This window comes from Parasteatoda tepidariorum, chromosome 7, assembly GCF_982258835.1.
Source record: "Parasteatoda tepidariorum strain Cologne lab strain chromosome 7, Ptep-v5.0, whole genome shotgun sequence".
Classification (NCBI taxonomy): Eukaryota; Metazoa; Arthropoda; class Arachnida; order Araneae; family Theridiidae; genus Parasteatoda; species Parasteatoda tepidariorum.
Window position 1 is genome coordinate 94,108,542 of NC_141761.1, and position 18,612 is coordinate 94,127,153.

At 27.2% G+C, this 18,612-nt stretch overlaps 1 protein-coding gene across 4 annotated transcripts in view; it reads left to right on the forward strand.

The window, feature by feature from the left end:
• Positions 1 to 18,612, forward strand: part of LOC107439363 (uncharacterized) — a 603,558-nt gene that overhangs the window by 516,139 nt on the left and 68,807 nt on the right. For all 4 annotated transcript variants that reach the window (XM_087168288.1, XM_087168289.1, XM_087168290.1 and 1 more), the window contains 4 exons: positions 3,561 to 3,718; positions 13,514 to 13,616; positions 15,606 to 15,657; positions 16,827 to 16,940. In XM_087168288.1, the coding sequence (XP_087024414.1) occupies positions 3,561 to 3,718; positions 13,514 to 13,616; positions 15,606 to 15,657; positions 16,827 to 16,940 (427 nt within the window). The remainder of the gene's footprint in view (positions 1 to 3,560; positions 3,719 to 13,513; positions 13,617 to 15,605; positions 15,658 to 16,826; positions 16,941 to 18,612) is intronic.

Genomic DNA, 18,612 nt, shown 5'->3' on the forward strand with positions numbered 1-18,612 from the left:
ATAAAATAAATGAATTCTAATAAAAGTAAGTCAATAACACCTTTTATAAGTTCAAACTATGAACTTAAAGTTCAATTGCTACCTTAGTTTTATTACTTTTTTACCAAATACTATGATTGCGAAAATACCTTATGTTTTTTACCTCCATTTTCATAACAATTTATATTAGATAGATAATAATAATATCAATACAATTTAATGACTTAAAATAATGATATTCTGAACGAAATGATCATTAACATTTTTTAGAAGTTATAAAATTATTCAAGATGTGAACTTACTCAAGTTTAGTAGTTACCTTTTATTATTTTTATTTAACAAAATACAACGATCGTGAAAATTTTACATGTTTTTCCCCTCTATAAAAGTTTATTATAGATAGATAAGGACGATATCAATACTGTTTAATGATTTCAAATAAATAAATTCCAAATTCAATAACACCCTTTAGAAATTATAAAATTGTTCAAGATATGAATTTACTCAAGTTCAACTGTTATCTTACTTATATTATCTTTATTTTACCAAACACAACGATGCTGAAAATTCTTTGTTTTTTCCCTCCATTTTTATAACAGTTTATAATAGATAGATAATGACGATATCATTCAAAGTCAATACAATTTAATGACTTCAAATAAATGAATTCTAGACTATATAATCAATAACACCTTTTAGAAGTTGTAAAATTATTCCAGATATGAACTTAATAAAGACTAGTTAACTTTTATTATTTTTATTTTACCAAATACTATGGTAAAAATACCTTATTGTTTTTCCCTCCATTTTTATATCAATTTATATAATACATAGAAAATAACACTGTCATTACAATTTTATGAATTCAAATAAGTTAATTCCAGACTAAATAATGAATAACACCTATTAGATTGTGCGTAACGTTTTTAAAAAATGCTTATTTTCAATTTCCCTTTTTTAAGAGCCCTTAAAGGTGCTTTTTTCATTGGGTGTTTTTAAAAAGTCCTTCATTTTCCCTTTTCGAAAATGGGATTTTTTTTCTTTACCATGTCGATTTTCGCCACGTATTATGCAAAAGCGTGGTTTTCACATTGTTCTATTCAACGTTTTCTCAGCTCATTCAAACACAATGTATTTTGGCGTACCATTTTGTCAAAAACTAGTTATTTTATCATGATCATGTAAAGTCTTAGAAATTATTTCGCATTTTGTTAATGTGTATAGTCATTAAAAATATTTTTTGTGTGCTCAAACAGTACTTAAAAGTTGCTTATATTTCGTTGAAAATTTGGCCACGCATCCTGTATTAGAAGCTTTAAAATTATCCAAGTTGTGAACTTACTCAAAACTAGTTGCTACTTTGTTTATTATTATTTTTGCTTAAGATTTCTACAACTAAAATAACTTTTAAGGTTTTTCCCCGTCCTTCTACACAATTCATAATACGGTGACGTGCAAAATCAATATAATTTAGTGACACCAAATAAATCGATTCTAGGATAAATAATCGATTACACCTTTTATAAGTTGTAAATTCACTCAAGTGAATGTGACTGCAGGAGAAGGAATAAAATAATGGCTGTTAGCTCTGTGAAAAATCTTTTCTTGCCTCCTTCGGCCCCTAATACTTTGAAATTGATCATGTAATTCTCCCTAACCCGGAAATTGAATGCTAGCTCGTAAAATTTATTACCACTGGATCGGATACTGGGAAACACTCTGACCATTACTTAACGCGTTTGCTTTTTTTTTCTGTCAGAAAGATAACTTAACCATTGTGAGAATACAGATCTGTCTATTTCTCTTCCATTAAATTATAGATTTGTTTTTACGTGACATTTATTTTATTTAGGTTAACTGTTAATTTAAAACGATTTTATTTTTGCTTCAAGAAATTTTTCAATGCGGTTTGGAATCTATATAGGCATTTTATACTCTCGTTAAACGTGAGACACTGATAAAAAAAGAGAGTAATTTAAAAGTATGTGATGAAATTTATTATTTTTGTTACTAGCATAGAAACAATATTCTCAAAAAAAGAGTTCGAGGTTCCATCATATCATTCAGATTTGAAACGAAGATACTGCCAGTTTGATCGTAAAACTTTGCATCAAAAACTACGCTTTGATTTATAATTTTTTTTTTTTTGCGTGTGAGTATTTATACGTTTTTTGTTACATCAAGAATTTAAACCGATTCCTCAATTACAATATTAGAAATACTATAATTAATAATTCTGCGGCGTAACTACCACTACAATTATTAAATATCAATTCACTAATATATAAGACATGCTAACTCGATTCTGTCATGAGGTACCTTTTGATAGATGAAGGTTGACATTGTCTAATGGTCAATGTGTGCTATGAATTCGCGTACTTTGACGAATGGTTTATAGTGAACAGTTGACTTTCTATTTGTGACTGCATCATCGTCCTCCTCGCACTGTTGCTTCTCAGTCTCATTTACACATATAAGATTCCTGTACACACTTGACTGCTAATAATAACACAGGAGAGATCACACACACAACCATGAACTTAATACAGCTCTTATGGCTAAAGCTCAAAAATCCGGTGACGTTAATCCAGCTCTCCCGGTCTTTCATAAATACTGCAACTAGTGGTATCCGTTCATCGAATTCTATCCCTGATAAAATTCTGGTTGGGGAGTATTGTGACGTAACTACCTCTACAATTATTAAATAACAATTTACTGGTATATAAGACATGCTAACTTGAATCAATCTTAAGGTTAATTTTGATAGATGAAGGTTGGCATTGCCTAATGGCTCTTCCCCACAATTCCTTGAAAAATATTGGTTTCACAGACTCAAAGAATTCATTAAAATTGACGAAACTAACCATATACTTAAAAGAATTCCTTAAATAACTGTTTACTTAGACCAAACCAAGTTATAAGTTTTATTCTCCAATTACTATATTAACATAACCAAAATGGATTGCTCGAAAAAATTGTTTTTTTACACTACACCGAATTGATAAAATTGACTCAACCAATTCTTTAAGCGACATTAAAAGTAATTCCTGGAAAAAATTGGTTCTCAAGACTAAACCAAATTGATTAAATTGATTAAAGTCATTAACCAATTACGATATTGGCAACACTGTAAATATTCCGTATCAAATTATAGTAAAAAATACCGGCTTTTATCAGGGTGTCGATACTTTTTACTGTTGCGTCCATTTTTACCGGAACATGTTACGGAACAAAAAATCTGATGTACCGTCATTTTTATAGTCTTAAACGCAATTTTACAATCACTGAATTGTTCTAATTACATAAATATTAAGTATGATTCATGATATAATATTGTAATGTAAAAATGGATTTTAAGGAGGGTGAACCCAAATTGCTGGTACAGTACTTTTGAGCCGAAATTACACCAAAAGAGAATGCGTAGAAAAAAAATTGGTTTTCTAGACTAAGCCAAGTTAATAAACTTTATTAAATTTTTCTCCAATAACGATACTTACTAAACAAAAATTGATTACATGCATTAATACATTTATGATTTTAGTGCTCTTTTGACTTAAAGTGTTATTTTCTATATTATCTAGTCACGTGAACAAGACGACCACATCTGAAGATCCAAGAAAAGATTTAGATGAAGAGCCTCCTCAACCCAGGGACGTGGAGCTCATCAGAGATCCCCAAAAGGGATTTGGTTTCGTTGCTGGGAGTGAAAAACCCGTCATCGTCAGATTTGTCACTGAAGGTTTGATAAAAAGTTCTACTTCCTTTTTTTCTTTTTCTTCATATCTTCGCCTTCTTATCAGCGATGAAAAGTCTGATAAAATTGAACAAAAATGATTTAGGTTTTGAGAAATTGAGTTTTGGGAACTCTTAGGATTTTCTCTGATTATTTTGTCGCCAACCAGCGTAATAAATTTGATAGCCTTTCTAACTTCTTTATCATTAAGGAAATAAATTAGTCATAAAATCTATAGAGGGAATATGTTATGATGTTAGTGTATCTATATTTAATTTTGAAAGGAAATGGTGGCATTGCGATATTTATTGGAAAGGTACAAACTAAGCTCTCGAATGCAAGAGAAAATTTGTATAAATTTTAAAGGTTAAGCACTTTTATTTCTAATTCTATACCAAAAATTCACATTCTATCCTTTAAAATACAACCTTACACACTTCAAATTCAAGTAAACGTTGCCAATTTATTACATTTAATAAATTTTTGATTATTAAAAACTATATATATTTATTATATGTATTAAATATGTTATTATTTTGCATAAATTTAAAATAACTTATGCTTATTTAACATTTATGCACCGTGAAAAATTCGGGCTCAAATTACGGTAAAGATGCCGGTACTTTTTACCATAAAAGCCATTTTTACCGGATCATGTTACGCAACAAAAAACTTGATATACCGAAATTTTTACAGTAATAATTACAGAAAATTACTGAATCACTGTAATTAAATAAATATTACTGAATAAATTACGGTATAACATTTTATGGTAAAAATGGATTTTACTGATGACGCACCCAAAGTACCGGTAATATCGTAGTTTGATTAGAAATGTTTTGTAGTGCAGATTTATTCCTATTTAACTGAATGCAACAGTTGAATGATTCGTGGTTATTTTCTCATATTCAGAAATTCAAATCGGATCAATAACTGTATACCATCATCAACTTTCGTATGACGTATCTGCAATTTCATTTTTAAAAAAAAATTGAGAAATAGCAGTCAAAAAAATAAAATCAGATTAGAGATTCTAAATAAATATTTAAATGGGGACAAATAGTAAAACAATTGACGAACAATTATTTAGGTCAATCAATGCAAATAAAGAATTAAAAGTATATGCAATAATTTATTAGATGGAAGAAAATTGAAAGGCATATTTTTTCACAAGGATTGCTATTTGCACGGCAAAAACTGGTTTTGCTCTGTTTATGACTTTATTATTGTATGACTATTTATTGCATGGCTTTAATACAGATATTCTGAAAATAGCAACTTTATCTTACAAATGCAGTAATAAAAACAATTCGGATCAACGACACTATCTTTAAAAAAATAGTTTATAAAAGTTGATGTCAAAAAGTGCTTGTTTAAATGGGGAATGGAGTGAAAAATATGAGTTTTATGGAAACGCTCGAAATATCTTTTTCCTTATTCACTTATTTTTTAAAAGACTTATTCCCATTGGAACTGTTACTAAAGTAAATATAACTGATTTAGTAAAATATACATGATAGCAAAAAAAATTTTGCAAAAGTTTTAGCTCACAAATTCTTTTGTAATAGTTTTAAGCTTTCTTAAACGTAGCTAAACTGACAGTCGTTTCCTTTTCTATTTTTGTTCATAAAATAAAAACGGTAACAATCCTTTTAAAAAAGAAGCAAAAATACTTGTTTTATTACCTGGGAGACATATGCTTTTAAGCATATCGGAAACGTGACCTTTTTATTTTATATGTTGTTTTAGAACATTTTTTCTCGTGTATTTTTGTCTGAGTATTTAGAATATTTGAAAATAATTTATGTTAAATGCAATTGATGGTGTGTTGTTTCTTTTATTTCATTTTTTACATTGAAATTTTCAACAAAAACAAAATAAATTCTAACTAATCAGAAATTTCTACAGATTCAATACCAAAAATTTAGATGTGTCTCTATTATTGAAACATTTAAATTATTCGGATTTTATTTAATGCAGTTTTTCTCAGAATTTTTTTAAATTAAAGAAGATATGCATCAGGGATCCCACTCAGTGAGCTGAGAATAAATTTGCATAAGCGTGAATAATGCCTGTCTCTGAGTTAGTAAGAAGAAAAAAGAGCAGAAAAAAATGAATTTTTAAATGACATAGTTAACTTTTGTTTTAAAAGATGTCAAAGTATTGAACAACCAATTCACATAACTAAAATGCAAACGTTTTCAAGTTGAACTAATGCATGTTTATCTGCTTCTTAACCAGAAGACAAGATTGCTCCTAAATCAAATATTAAACAAACTTGCCTAACCAATTTCACCAAACAAACATTCAATAAACTTGACTTTATTGAATGTTTGATTGGGAAATTAATTCCCATGTCAGATACATGGAGAGAGAAACCGAAATACCTCTCTACAGCAACGATATTGGAACCAAGATGTAGTCCAAGATGCATCTATCATGGACTACAGCACTGTTGTCAGAATCAGTTTGGAACCCAATCAAATGAACCTATTATGGATAACTCTAGAGCCAAAGATACATAGACTACAGCAAAGCTGTCGGAATCAGTTTACAATCCAGTCAAATCAACTTGTTGTGGATAACTCTAGAGCCAAGATACCATGGACTTCAGCACAACTGAGTCCTTATCAGTTTGCAACCTAATCAAATGAACGCGTTCTGGATAACTCAAGAGCCAAGGATACATCTACCATAGACCATAGCACATCTGTCGAAATCAGTTTACAACCCAATAAACTGAACCAGATATGGATAACTCTAGAGCCCAAGCTACATCTACCATCGACTACAGCTTAGCTGTCGGAATCAGTTTTGCAATTCTGTCAGATAAACTTGTTATGGATAGCTCTAGAGCTAAGATACATCTACCATGGACTACAGCACAACTGTATCCGAATCAGTTTGCAACCTAATCAAAAGAACCCGTTATGGATAACTCTAGACCTAAAGATACATCTATCATTGACTACGAAGCTGCTGTCAGACTCAATTTGAAAACCTATCAAACAAACCTGTAATGGATAACTCTAGAAGCAAGATATATCTACCATCGACTACAGCACAGTAATCGGCTTCAGTTTTCAAATTAACCTGAACCGTCTCAAGCAAATATTAAATTTTTTGACACCGCTGTATGATTACTAATGTAGTGACCTAAGTCAAAATACGTTGGTTGTCTCTACATAACTTTTATTTACATTCACTTACACAATCATGCTGTCAAAAAATTATCAATGCGCCTCTATTTAATTTCAAGTAAATGTGATCATTTGAGGCTGTTACTAATAAAGTTCCAAGACAAGAAGCTCGAAATAAAAAATATTATTTTCAATACATGTTTTACTATTTCTCCTGATTTGAACTAATAAAGTAAGGATTATCAAACCGGAAACAAAAAATAACATTTAAAATTTAAATATGCAAAAAATCTCAATCAAATTTTTTTATCCAAACACCACGATTAGTTCTAAAATATAATTTCACCAAATTGGCCAGGAGTATTTTGCTATATTTAAATCCTTAACATAAAACACTAATTAATTTTTCATAAACCAATTTTATCTGCAGTTATAAATTGTTTTATTATACTACACTTGTATTTTTAAATTAAAAACACATTTTATTAATCACATTTTTAACCAGGATACTTTATTGCATGCAGTTATTCATTAAAACAAAAACCTATTGCAATCATTATATTGCAAAAATTTCTTTTTTATCTTCGGAGTATAATTTTGTACTATTCCCTCATAAAACAAGAATAAAAATACATAACAAAAAGTATCTTTAAAAAACACAACTTCCACCAACTTAAAAATTCGAATATTTTAAATATTTTTCTTTTCTTCGGTGGCAGAAAGGGGAAAAAAGTACATCTACCTAACGGTACTTATCAAGGTCCCCATTTTCATCCTGTCGTTGAAATACACATCCAATAAATGTATGTGGCAAAGTAATATCGTCTGAACGTTTCGGGGGTGGAGCAAGGGGAGAAATATCATAGATCGCAATGCCTCATTATACATGTAAGACTCTTTTCGTCGCTCAACCCCTCTGGAATCGTTTGTCAGATAGGGACTTTGCTGGCATTTGTCTTGAATAAGCCCGCTGCTATTTGCTCGCCAAATCGACTTTAACAGTGTCGATGATGGCTTTGGGACCGTTCCCAAATAGAATATATTGTCAAATGGCTCGAAGACTAAACTGTGTGTTTATTTAAACATATGTTTTTAAATTCGTTCCAATGATAGTCACAGTAAAATGAAGGCATAAACTTGAGGGTGTTGTAGAGAGCACTTGTTTGATTGTTCTTCGGGATTCATTCTACTGAACTTGATTATCTATCTTCAATATTTTATTATTTTAAAGGGTCAAAATTGTATAATGTGACGGTTAATTGGTTTGAAAATTGAACTTTGTACAGTAAGAACATTTTCTTGATTTTAGTTGAATGAAGACACACTTATATGTATTTCGGGAATGTTGTAGAGGGTACATTCTGCTAAACTTGAACACCTATCATCAATATCGTATTTGCATTTTAAATGTTCAAAGACTATATGATTGATTGAAAGTAGGTTTTAGTGGCACAAGGTCCAAATGTGAGCATGCTACCAAAGACTATATGATTTGATTGTGAATTGGTGGGCAAAAATTGAACTGTGTGCAATCAAAGAATTTGTTTGTAAATGTTTTCTTGGTCTCATTAAAATGAAGACAAATTTGTATGTATTTCGAAAGCCCTCTGGAGCATCGGGAATTCATTCCGCTAAAATTGTACTTCTACCATAAATATCGTATATTTATTTTAAATGTACACAGACTTCATGATTTGATAGTCAAGCGGAGCTAAAATTGAACTGTTTGTAATCGATACATTTGTTAGTATATGTTTTCAAATGCTAGTCACATTAAAAGGAAAACATAAATTCGAAGGTGCATCAAAAGTGTTATACGAGGCACTTATTTTATTGTTGACTAGGAATTCAAGTTCAAAGTTGTTTTAGAGGTTTGCTATTAATGGCATTAGTGTGATTGTTCTTTCAATCGTATGCTCTATTTAATCGTATATCACCATGTTTTGATCAATATTTTATTATTTAAATGCTTAAAAACTCGTAAGATAGTCCATTGACGCGAAAATTGAGCTGTGTACAATATGAAATAATTTTTAGTTAAAATTTACCAATTATTTTAAAAAGGAAGACATTAGCGTAAGCGTGTTGTATGAACAGCAGTAGCTAGTATGATTTCTTTATCGATCTCTAAGCTTAGACTAAGCATCAATTTAAATTTTGTTTTCAAAATTAGAAAAACTTCAATATTATTCGAAACTTTTGATACATCGTATGCAATTTGATGAAAAGAATAATATACATTTTTAAATGCAAGAGTTTTAACACTAACTAGTTTTTTTCTTGAAAATAGAGGCGTTCTAACACAGTTGAGTAGCTTTCAAAATAGGTTACCCTTATTTAATTTTGTTTGCTTTTTCTCCTAAATAATTTATCACTTTCCTTTTATTTAAAAGATAAACTTGAACTATATCTATGTAACTTTAACAATATTTTATGAATGAAGTATGAAAATTCCTCAAAATTTTAATTCAAAAACTGAATTGTTTTAATTTTTAACATTTTCTTATCCGTCTTTTTTATTATCTGTTAAAACTGCTAAAAGAAATTCTTGTTCGTCATTGTTTTATTGTAAAATAATGGCCGAATTTCCTTTTCTCTCAAATGACCTTTACTTCATTAAAAAAAAGATGAAAAAATTATTAAATACATATCGAAAAGTTATAGTTGCATCTCTTAAGATTTGATTTTCATTTCTAATGATTGCATGTTAAAGTTTGTTCGTGTGATGCCATTATAATTGCACATTTTCCATTATTTTCATTTGGCAATAAACTTATGTCGCCAGCTCGCCATTCCGTGAGATAATTTAATGAGAAATTCCGTTATGTCACGCAACTAAACATAACGAGAAAATGGAAATGCTTAATTAAGCAATAATATTAATTAACCTTCAAAGTTAATTAACGTTAAGCATAGAACAACGAATAATCTAACATATGTTTCAAATGCTAAACCGCAGTCATTTTGTTCTAAAAATAGGTTTTTAAAACTGCTGTTGTTATCTTTATATATTTAATTGAAGAGTTATTCATTATAATTTTACTTTATTACAGAGATTAATATTTTTATGAGAGAATATTACATTAATTTTCAAAACTTTTTGTTTTCTTTTAAATGTTTTGATACATATTCATATATGGTTCACATTTCTAAAACATTTTAAGTCATCGTTTATTTTAACAAACTTTTTTTTTGAAAAGGAAAATGTATTTTAACGAACATTTTTTTTTCAAAAAAGAATAATAATATTTTTTAAAAGCAAATAAACTGGCTGTACTAAATAGCAACTAAGTTTATCTGCGTTCGTAAAAGTGCGTAAAGATATATATTTCTCAACTTATTCCTTATGAGATTCCAAGAACAATTAATATTATTTAAATTTTGTTTCCAAAAAATACTGTGGTACTTAACATTATACTGGATTGTTTTTCTAGGGATTATTTTTTCATATTATAAAAGTTTTCTTATTAGCTAAAAAAGTTATTTTTTCTCACTTAAAAACATTTCTTCACTTCAAGGATATTTTCACAAACTTCATTTATGAAATTTTTGAAAACAATCCTATGTTACATGATAGTTTTATTCATTTTTATTCACTTTAAATATTTTTTTTCACAAACTTCATTAATGAAATTTTTGAAAAAAATCCTATGTTGCATGATAGTTATACTCATTTTTATTCACTTCAAAGATTTTTTTTCTCCGTACTTTTCCAAGACCTCGAATCCTAGAAGTATTCTTTAAAAAATATTGCTAAATCTTAGAAAATTATTAATACTATTAGTAAGTAAATGTTGGTTATAAATTGTATATTTATTCTTTTTATACATGATATGAGTATAATTAAAATGTGATATTTTAATTAATGGATATCGTAATTAAAATGACACTTCATGTTACAACAAAATAGTTAAAGATATAAATTTTTAAAAATACATTCGTACAAAATATTGGGATTCAGTAAAAATATTGTTAGAAATGAACAAGATATCAATATTTAGCACACACACACTCCCCCACATCTCTCTCTATTTTATTACAAGTAAATTCTTTAATAAATGTTCACAAACTAAACAAAATTACATTAAATACGTTTTTATGTCTTTTTACAATCTTGGTTTTGAAATTTTTGAAACAAAATATAACTTATTTGTAATTCCTTTAGTAATATTAATTTTTCAAAAGGTTCAAATTTTGTCAGTGTTCTTTTTTTATAGTTTTGTAAAAAAATAGGCTTATAAACGTTCGAATGTAATAAGCTCCGCTTTTGATATGTCATAGTGGAAATAACTGCCATAATATTTTTTTGAGTAATATTATTGTTTACTAAATTAAAAAAAAAAATAAAAACATTTAATATCATTAAAAAATTCTTTTCTTTTTTTAAAAAAGAAACTTTTTTTTAACGAAGTCGAGTAATTTTTTTCAGCTCTACAGACTTGGTTTCATGTTGAATTGATTTTTTTTGAAGTGTAAAAAAAAACATATTACATTCGTAATCCAGAATAATAAAAAAAGGAAGGAAAAAAAAACTATTTTATTTATTCAAGTGTCAATGCCCTACATCAACTTCTATTTCCGTTTTATTTGCTCTATCGTGTAACATCTTTTTTAGTGTAGCAAACACTGAAAATCTTCAGCAATGATCACCTCTTCACTTATTGATAGCCAAAATTGTCACCTAAAACTTGAGCTAAAGTAAACTGAACATTTCGTGTAAGAGGGAGCCAAGATTAGAAGATATAGCAACAAAAGTAAATGTCACCTTCGATGATTAAATTGACCTGGAGAAAAGAAAGAAAACGTGTTAGGGGACAAAAGTGTGCCAACACATAGGGTTCCATAGTACGTGAGTAAAGATTAGGAGCGGGAGGGGTGGGATTGTACTATGATGAGAGCTTACTTTTTCCTGCATCATCCTCGCTTTCCGTGACTCTGTAAAAGTTGTTTCTCCGCCAAGTTGGCCTTCTTGCAGGGAAGAAAAAAGAAGGTGGCGATCTTCTTTGTGCTTGCGAGGAATTATGTTGTGAAAGCTATGAGGGATTTAGTTGTTATTTTGGGAGTTGGACAGTAATGATAGTTGAGAAAACTTGTTTATTGCCTTAATACCGATTATATAGAAATATTTTAGTATGCTGTTTGATTGAAGGAATTTTAATTTTTCACTGAAATATTAAAATTAGGGAGAAAAAATAATTAATTGAAGAAAAAAAAATGCAAAGAAAATATTTTTCTTTTGTTGTTGCGTAGTCATATCTCAAATAGCATTTGATGGAATCCTATTTCAAGCGCAAAAAATTTTTTGGTTTTCTTTAAATTGTTTATGAAAGTTTATTTCATTTTTACGCATGTTTAATATTTAAAATCGAGCTATTTTATAAAATTAAGATTATTATTGTTGTTCCCATAAAGTAAAAATTTTAATTCTTGCTATTAAACTGCTATGCATACTATTTTTTAACAGATTACAGCCAAATTATTTTCTGTTTTTAATGCTTATTTGTTTTCGGCCTTTCCAATTCAGAATTCACACGGATTTTTTTAAAATAAAGACAAAATATAAATTTAATTTTTCTGAATCTTTCTTTTGAAAAATCATTTTCGTTTGAAACAAAGTTCTGATTGTAATTTATTAAACTGTATCATTGATTTTATTTAATGAGACTTACACATAATTATTTTTGCATGCATTATATTAGTTACTCTAAATTTAAACTTCATCCGTCTTAAAACTATATATTTTACAAGAATTTTCCAAAAAAAAGTAAGAAATAAATGAAAAAAAGAAAAAGAATTTAAGCTCTCATTTTAGTAATGAATACATAAAATTCTAGTATGAAAGGTAATATTACCCAAGACTATAAAATAACTCATTTTGATCCCTTAAAAATAAAGTAAAAGTAGCAAACATTCAAAATCAAAAATTAGTTCTTTTAAATTATATAACCATGTCTAGAATAAAAATTCTTAATCAACTGTAATTACTCTCTAATTAATAATTCTTGTTGAATTATAATGGTTATTATGCTGTTTTACTATAATTAGCTTATGCCCGTTGATTTTCAAGCTATTTTGTTGATTATAAGCAAAGTTAATTTATAAAAACAGCATAAAAAGGTAAAAATTTAATTCCATTCAAAAAAATAAGTTCCATTTTTTTCATATATTTAGAAAAATGTTTATTTGTTGCACAGAAAAGCATTCAAAGTTAATCCCTACCTTAACTCAAGATTGTAAACGCGTAGAAAATATGTTAAAACATGGCGTCAATATTTGTATGCTGTCATATTTTCTGTAAAGTAACGTAAAAAAAAAAATTTGACGCGATTAAAATTGCAACTTTCTTTTTTTCAAAACGTCAAATATCCTGTTATTTACAACATATCCTCTTGTGTTGCTCTATAATGTGTTTATAATTTTTAATACTTTAAGTGCGGTTAAAGTGTCGAATAAATAATCTAATCATAAAATAAATAAAAGTCTAAGTTATCTATGTATAAAAATAATAAAGAAAAACCAATCGATACAGTTGTACCGATTGTTAATGAATTTTACAAAAAGAATTATTTTTTATCTCCTCTTACAGTGCAAATTCTTTAAACTAAAAATCTTACCAGTTATTTTTATTTATTATTCATTGCTATTTTTATTATTTCTACAGGTGGTCCTAGTGAAGGAAAATTGCTTCCAGGTGATCAGATCCTTCAAATAAATGGTGAAGATGTGCTCAAATCCCCTAGAGAAAGAGTTATCGAATTAGTCAGGTAATTGATTGCCAAAGACCACTGCCATTTTCTTCCTTTTTTTCCTCAGAGCCATTGTTTCTACTGAGAAAGAAAGAAAATAAAAACAGCCTCTTTAGCATCGTCGCTAGTTAAGTTGAAGCACTTGATGAAAGTAAGTTACGATAGGCCAACACTGTTGAATGCTGTAGAAGGGAGACAAAATCTAGTTTTAGTAACGGAGCGACTATTGGAATTTCATTTGGAATGTATTTAGAATTTTTTTTTGTAATATTTTTTGCTCGTAAAGCCGCAACCTTAGAACCTATAATGGAATTTTCTTTTTCATTAATATTCTTTATTTAATAACTGTGATTTCTTTTTCAAATTAATGCAAAAACGAACACTGCGTATAATTTTTTGCTGTTAAAAAATATTCGTTATTCAAGTGTAGTTATATCATTTACGTTAATGTTATGTTAATTGCAAAAGTTGTGTTATTTTAATACTTCAAAAGTAATAATAATTCAATTATGTTTTTGGAAATAAATTATTAGAAAACTACATAAAGAAGCATCTTTTAATAGTTTTACTATTTTTTAATTCAAAGTTTTTTATTAATAATAACTAATATTTATATTAACATAATATAAGAATAATTTTATATTGCGTAACAATATAAGAATAAGTTTATATTTCTATTAACGTAGTGATATCGTTTAATAAATATTATAGGTTCTTTGTTAAAAACGAAATTTAAAAAAATATATATACTTTAGGGGCCATGAATTAATAAAAGGAAAAAATTCAGGATACACTAAAAAATATCGGTGCTCAGGGTGCTGATACTTTTTGCCGGATACTGATTACAAATATACCGTACTGATATACCGTACTTTTTAGTGTAATAATTTTCGCAAAATCACTGAGTCACTCTAATTAAAAATATTTTTCGGTAAAATATTTTTCGGTAAAAATGGATTTTAAGGAAAAATGGATTTTTTGGATGATGCACCCAAACCTTATACCGTAATTTGATCTGGAATTTTTCACATTGTTGGGTTAAGAAAGGTAATAATAAACTAATAAAGTTACGAAAATTTTATATGAGGGTCACGAAAAAACTGTTAGTAAATAAAAAACTCTATATCAATAAAATAGAATTTAATAATGCTGTTTAATTTTAACACATGGAGGTTGTTGTTTTTTTTTATGATGCGTTAATACTTTTTGACTGTAAAGTGTAAATTAGTTGAAATAATAAATAAAAATTTTGTTATACCTTAAACCTCTATAGTAACTATTATTGAATTTTATTAAATAAATTTACAATTTTGTTGTTCGAGATAATTTAACAAATTTTGTTAATTTTTTATCATGCATGAAATGAACTGTAAAAAATAATTATTCAAATATCACAAAACTTTCTTCGTATCGGTGAAACCAATTTCTGGTATATACTCCGAGCGAATCTTTCGTCAAAGTGACGAAATAACTATCGTTCACTTCTCATAATGAATCTCGTTGAAATTAAAGAAATATTTCGTCATTCTTTTTTTTATTAAAAAAACAACTCGTAGTGCCTTAAGTATTTTAACTTTTCTAATAATCATTACACAGGGACAGATAGATCAGAGAGATAAATTACACACGTACCAGAAACGAGAATCGATACCGGGATCTTCCTGGTAAAAGACCAGCTCCATAACCACCATACATTTCAGTCTGCTTTCGCCACTTTGTTTTCAATCCTAGTCTTCCTTCTAGTTTCGTCATTCTAGTTAACATTCTCCCACAGTGCACTATGATGAGGTTTCGAGTTAAGGAAACAATTTCGTCTTATATTTGAGAATTCACGTTTCGTCAAAAATCACGTGATTTCATAACGATAATATTCTCAAAATTAAAGAATTCAAGGATTGCAGAATCGTCTAAAGCAAGAGTTTTATTTCTGAGAGTGTGTGCGAAGTTCACCGTAAAAACTAAAACACTTTTTTTAGTATATACTAAGTCATAATTTTATATTTGCAGATCCTGTAAGCAGTCAGTTAAGCTTCAAGTGTGCCAACCAATAACTAATAATGTAAGATATTTAATAAATTTATGGTAATAAGCGTTTAAAAAATATTATGAAATGTGTGCATAATGTAAAAATTAAAAATTTAAATGTATATCATAAAATTAAATTCATATCACTAGAATTATATAATATTTGTGTAATATTTTTTGTGTGATATTTTTTGTTACTTTTAAGCAGAGGTATACAACACATTATATCAGATTCTATCTACCTATTCTAACTGACCTATGCAATAATTTTTCTGTAATCACCGCCTTTAATGTTATATCAGAGTTTTTGTTAGTTAAATAAAAAAAAACTTTGGTGTTGCAAACAATATTTAAATGAGAGAGAAAATAACTACATTATCAAATTTTGACGAATCTATATCGAGGCAAAACAATTCTGGTTTTGATTTTTTAAGTTATGCTTTTTTTTCAGGGATTAGCCTCATTGAAGATTCATCCGATAGTTTCTTAATAAAATATTAATTTTCAACTCCTAGTGTAGTCTTTAATTACGAAGTACTTTATACTCATACATGACCAACAATATTTAGTTAAAGCAATGAATTCTATTAAGATTTGTGTATCATACAAAAATTTACTTTGAAAAAGCAACTTTGTAAAAGTCGCTTTATTTTTTTTTTTTCATTTCATATACACTTTCAAATTTAAACATTTATTTTAATAAAGTGACAATATTTATTTGACTTTTGTTGAATGTACTACAAAAAGTATTTATTTCTGCAACACTATTTAATTAATGTTTGTTAAATATACTACAAAATCTTTAGCTTGTTAGAGCTACAATATTTAGCGTTTTTAAATATTCTACGAAATCGTTAAGCTGTTGGAACAAGAATATTTAATTTACGTTTGTTAAATGTGCTACAAAGTCTATCATCTATTAGTCCAACAATAATTAAATAACGTTTGTTGAATTTGCTCCAAAATCTTTCATATATTAGTACAGCAATATTTCATTAACTTTTGTTAAATGTACTACAAAATCTTTCAGCCATTAATGCGAAAATATTTTATTATTTTTCGTTAAATATTCATCAAAACACTTGTCTGGAAGAGTAAAAATATTTAATTATATTATGTTAAATTTACTCTGTACATCAAATTAATATATTCTAAAAATATTTCTATTATATTATTTATTAATTATTCGTTAAATTATTACAGACTACTAGGAAATCTGCTCTCTTAACAGCAGCTAAAAAAGCAAAGCTGAAATCCAATCCTTCCAGAGTAAGATTTGCAGAGGGAGTCGTTATAAATGGTTCACCTTTATACTGTGTAAGTTTGAAGAAAAAAAAATTTTTCTAATTAATTGAATAATTTATAATTTTTAAATAAATACTAAAATTATTAATATTATTTATTATAATATTATTATTATTATATTTATAATAATATTAATATTATTATTATTATATTATTTATAATAATAATAATATTATTATTATATTATTTATAATAATATTAATCTTATTATTATACTATTTATATTATTATTATATTATTTATTATAATATTAATCTTATTATTATACTATTTATGTTATTATAATTACATTATTTATATTCTTGTTAATATTATTATAATAAATATATATAATATTATTTATTATAATATTTTAGTATTAATTTTTAAATAAATACAAATACATCCGAATGTTGTGTTACACAAAAAAGCAGTATTTATTTAAGAATTCTAGGATTTAGTTACTGTACCTAAATGTCTTTCTTGATTTCACATTTTTCTCGATCTTAAGACCAGAGCTCTCTAGATATACCTAATCCTCTTACTTTTATTTCAGTATAATTCTTCCAGAAAAACTGTATAAGTAACAGCTTTATTTTTCTTTAAGTCTAATAAAGGATTAATTAAACGTAAAAGAATTTTGCGAATAAAGAAAAAATGCAAAAGTAAAGATTTATTTTTACATTTGTTTGATACATTAATGATTTAATAGATTCAACTGAATAAATTGTAGGATTTTTATCAGAATGCTTCATTATGTAATCAGTTGAATTTTTTTGTGAAAACAATTTTTTTTCTGATAAACTAGAATGCTGAAGTAAAAACTTAATTTCTTGAGGAATTTCTTAGCAAAATTTTCAGAACTAAAAAAAACAAAAATTTTGAGTGCATGTTATGTAAATTAAGAACAATCTCTTAAATATTTTAAGAAATGACAAAAGTACAGCACTTTAATATTAAATAGGTATAAATATTTTTTAACTAATGTAAAGATACTAATGCTTACACTGATTTATTATAATCAATGTTATGTTTTTTGTTTGACACCTAATGGCATATTCAATATTTTAGCCCTTTTCTGTAAAACGCCCCTCTTTCCTATTCTTTATTTCAAACAAAACGCTTTTTTTCAATCAAATACAAATAAATTTTAAAAATTAAGGAATACAAATATTAGTAATCATGTCTCCTAAAATTCTAAAAATGGCTATATTTACCCAGTTAAAGCTGAAGAAATACGCAAATAGTATAAATTTTAAAACTGCACTAAATTTTTTTGGATACAAATGAGCATTATCATGAACACTGTTTATGCATTTATGAAGCTTGTTTATCTATCATTGTTCGTCCATAACGTTATCATATAAACAAGGAGCAGTTTAAAAACGTAAATCTCTTTTACAGTGATATACTGAAGTCAGCAACATCTATATTTTAATTTGATTACAGTAAAAAAAAATTATGAAACAATAATTAGTCTTTAAAAACCACTTTATGTTATCAATACAGCACAGTTTTTATATGCATCTTTAAAAGAATACTTATTTAACTTTTGTTGAATGCACTACAAAAACTATCTGTTAGTGTAACACTATTTAATTAATGTTTGTTTAATGTGCTATAAAATCTTTAATTTATAACTGCTACAATATTTAACGTTTTTAAATGTTTTAAAAAAATATATGTAATTTTGTTTTTCCAATTA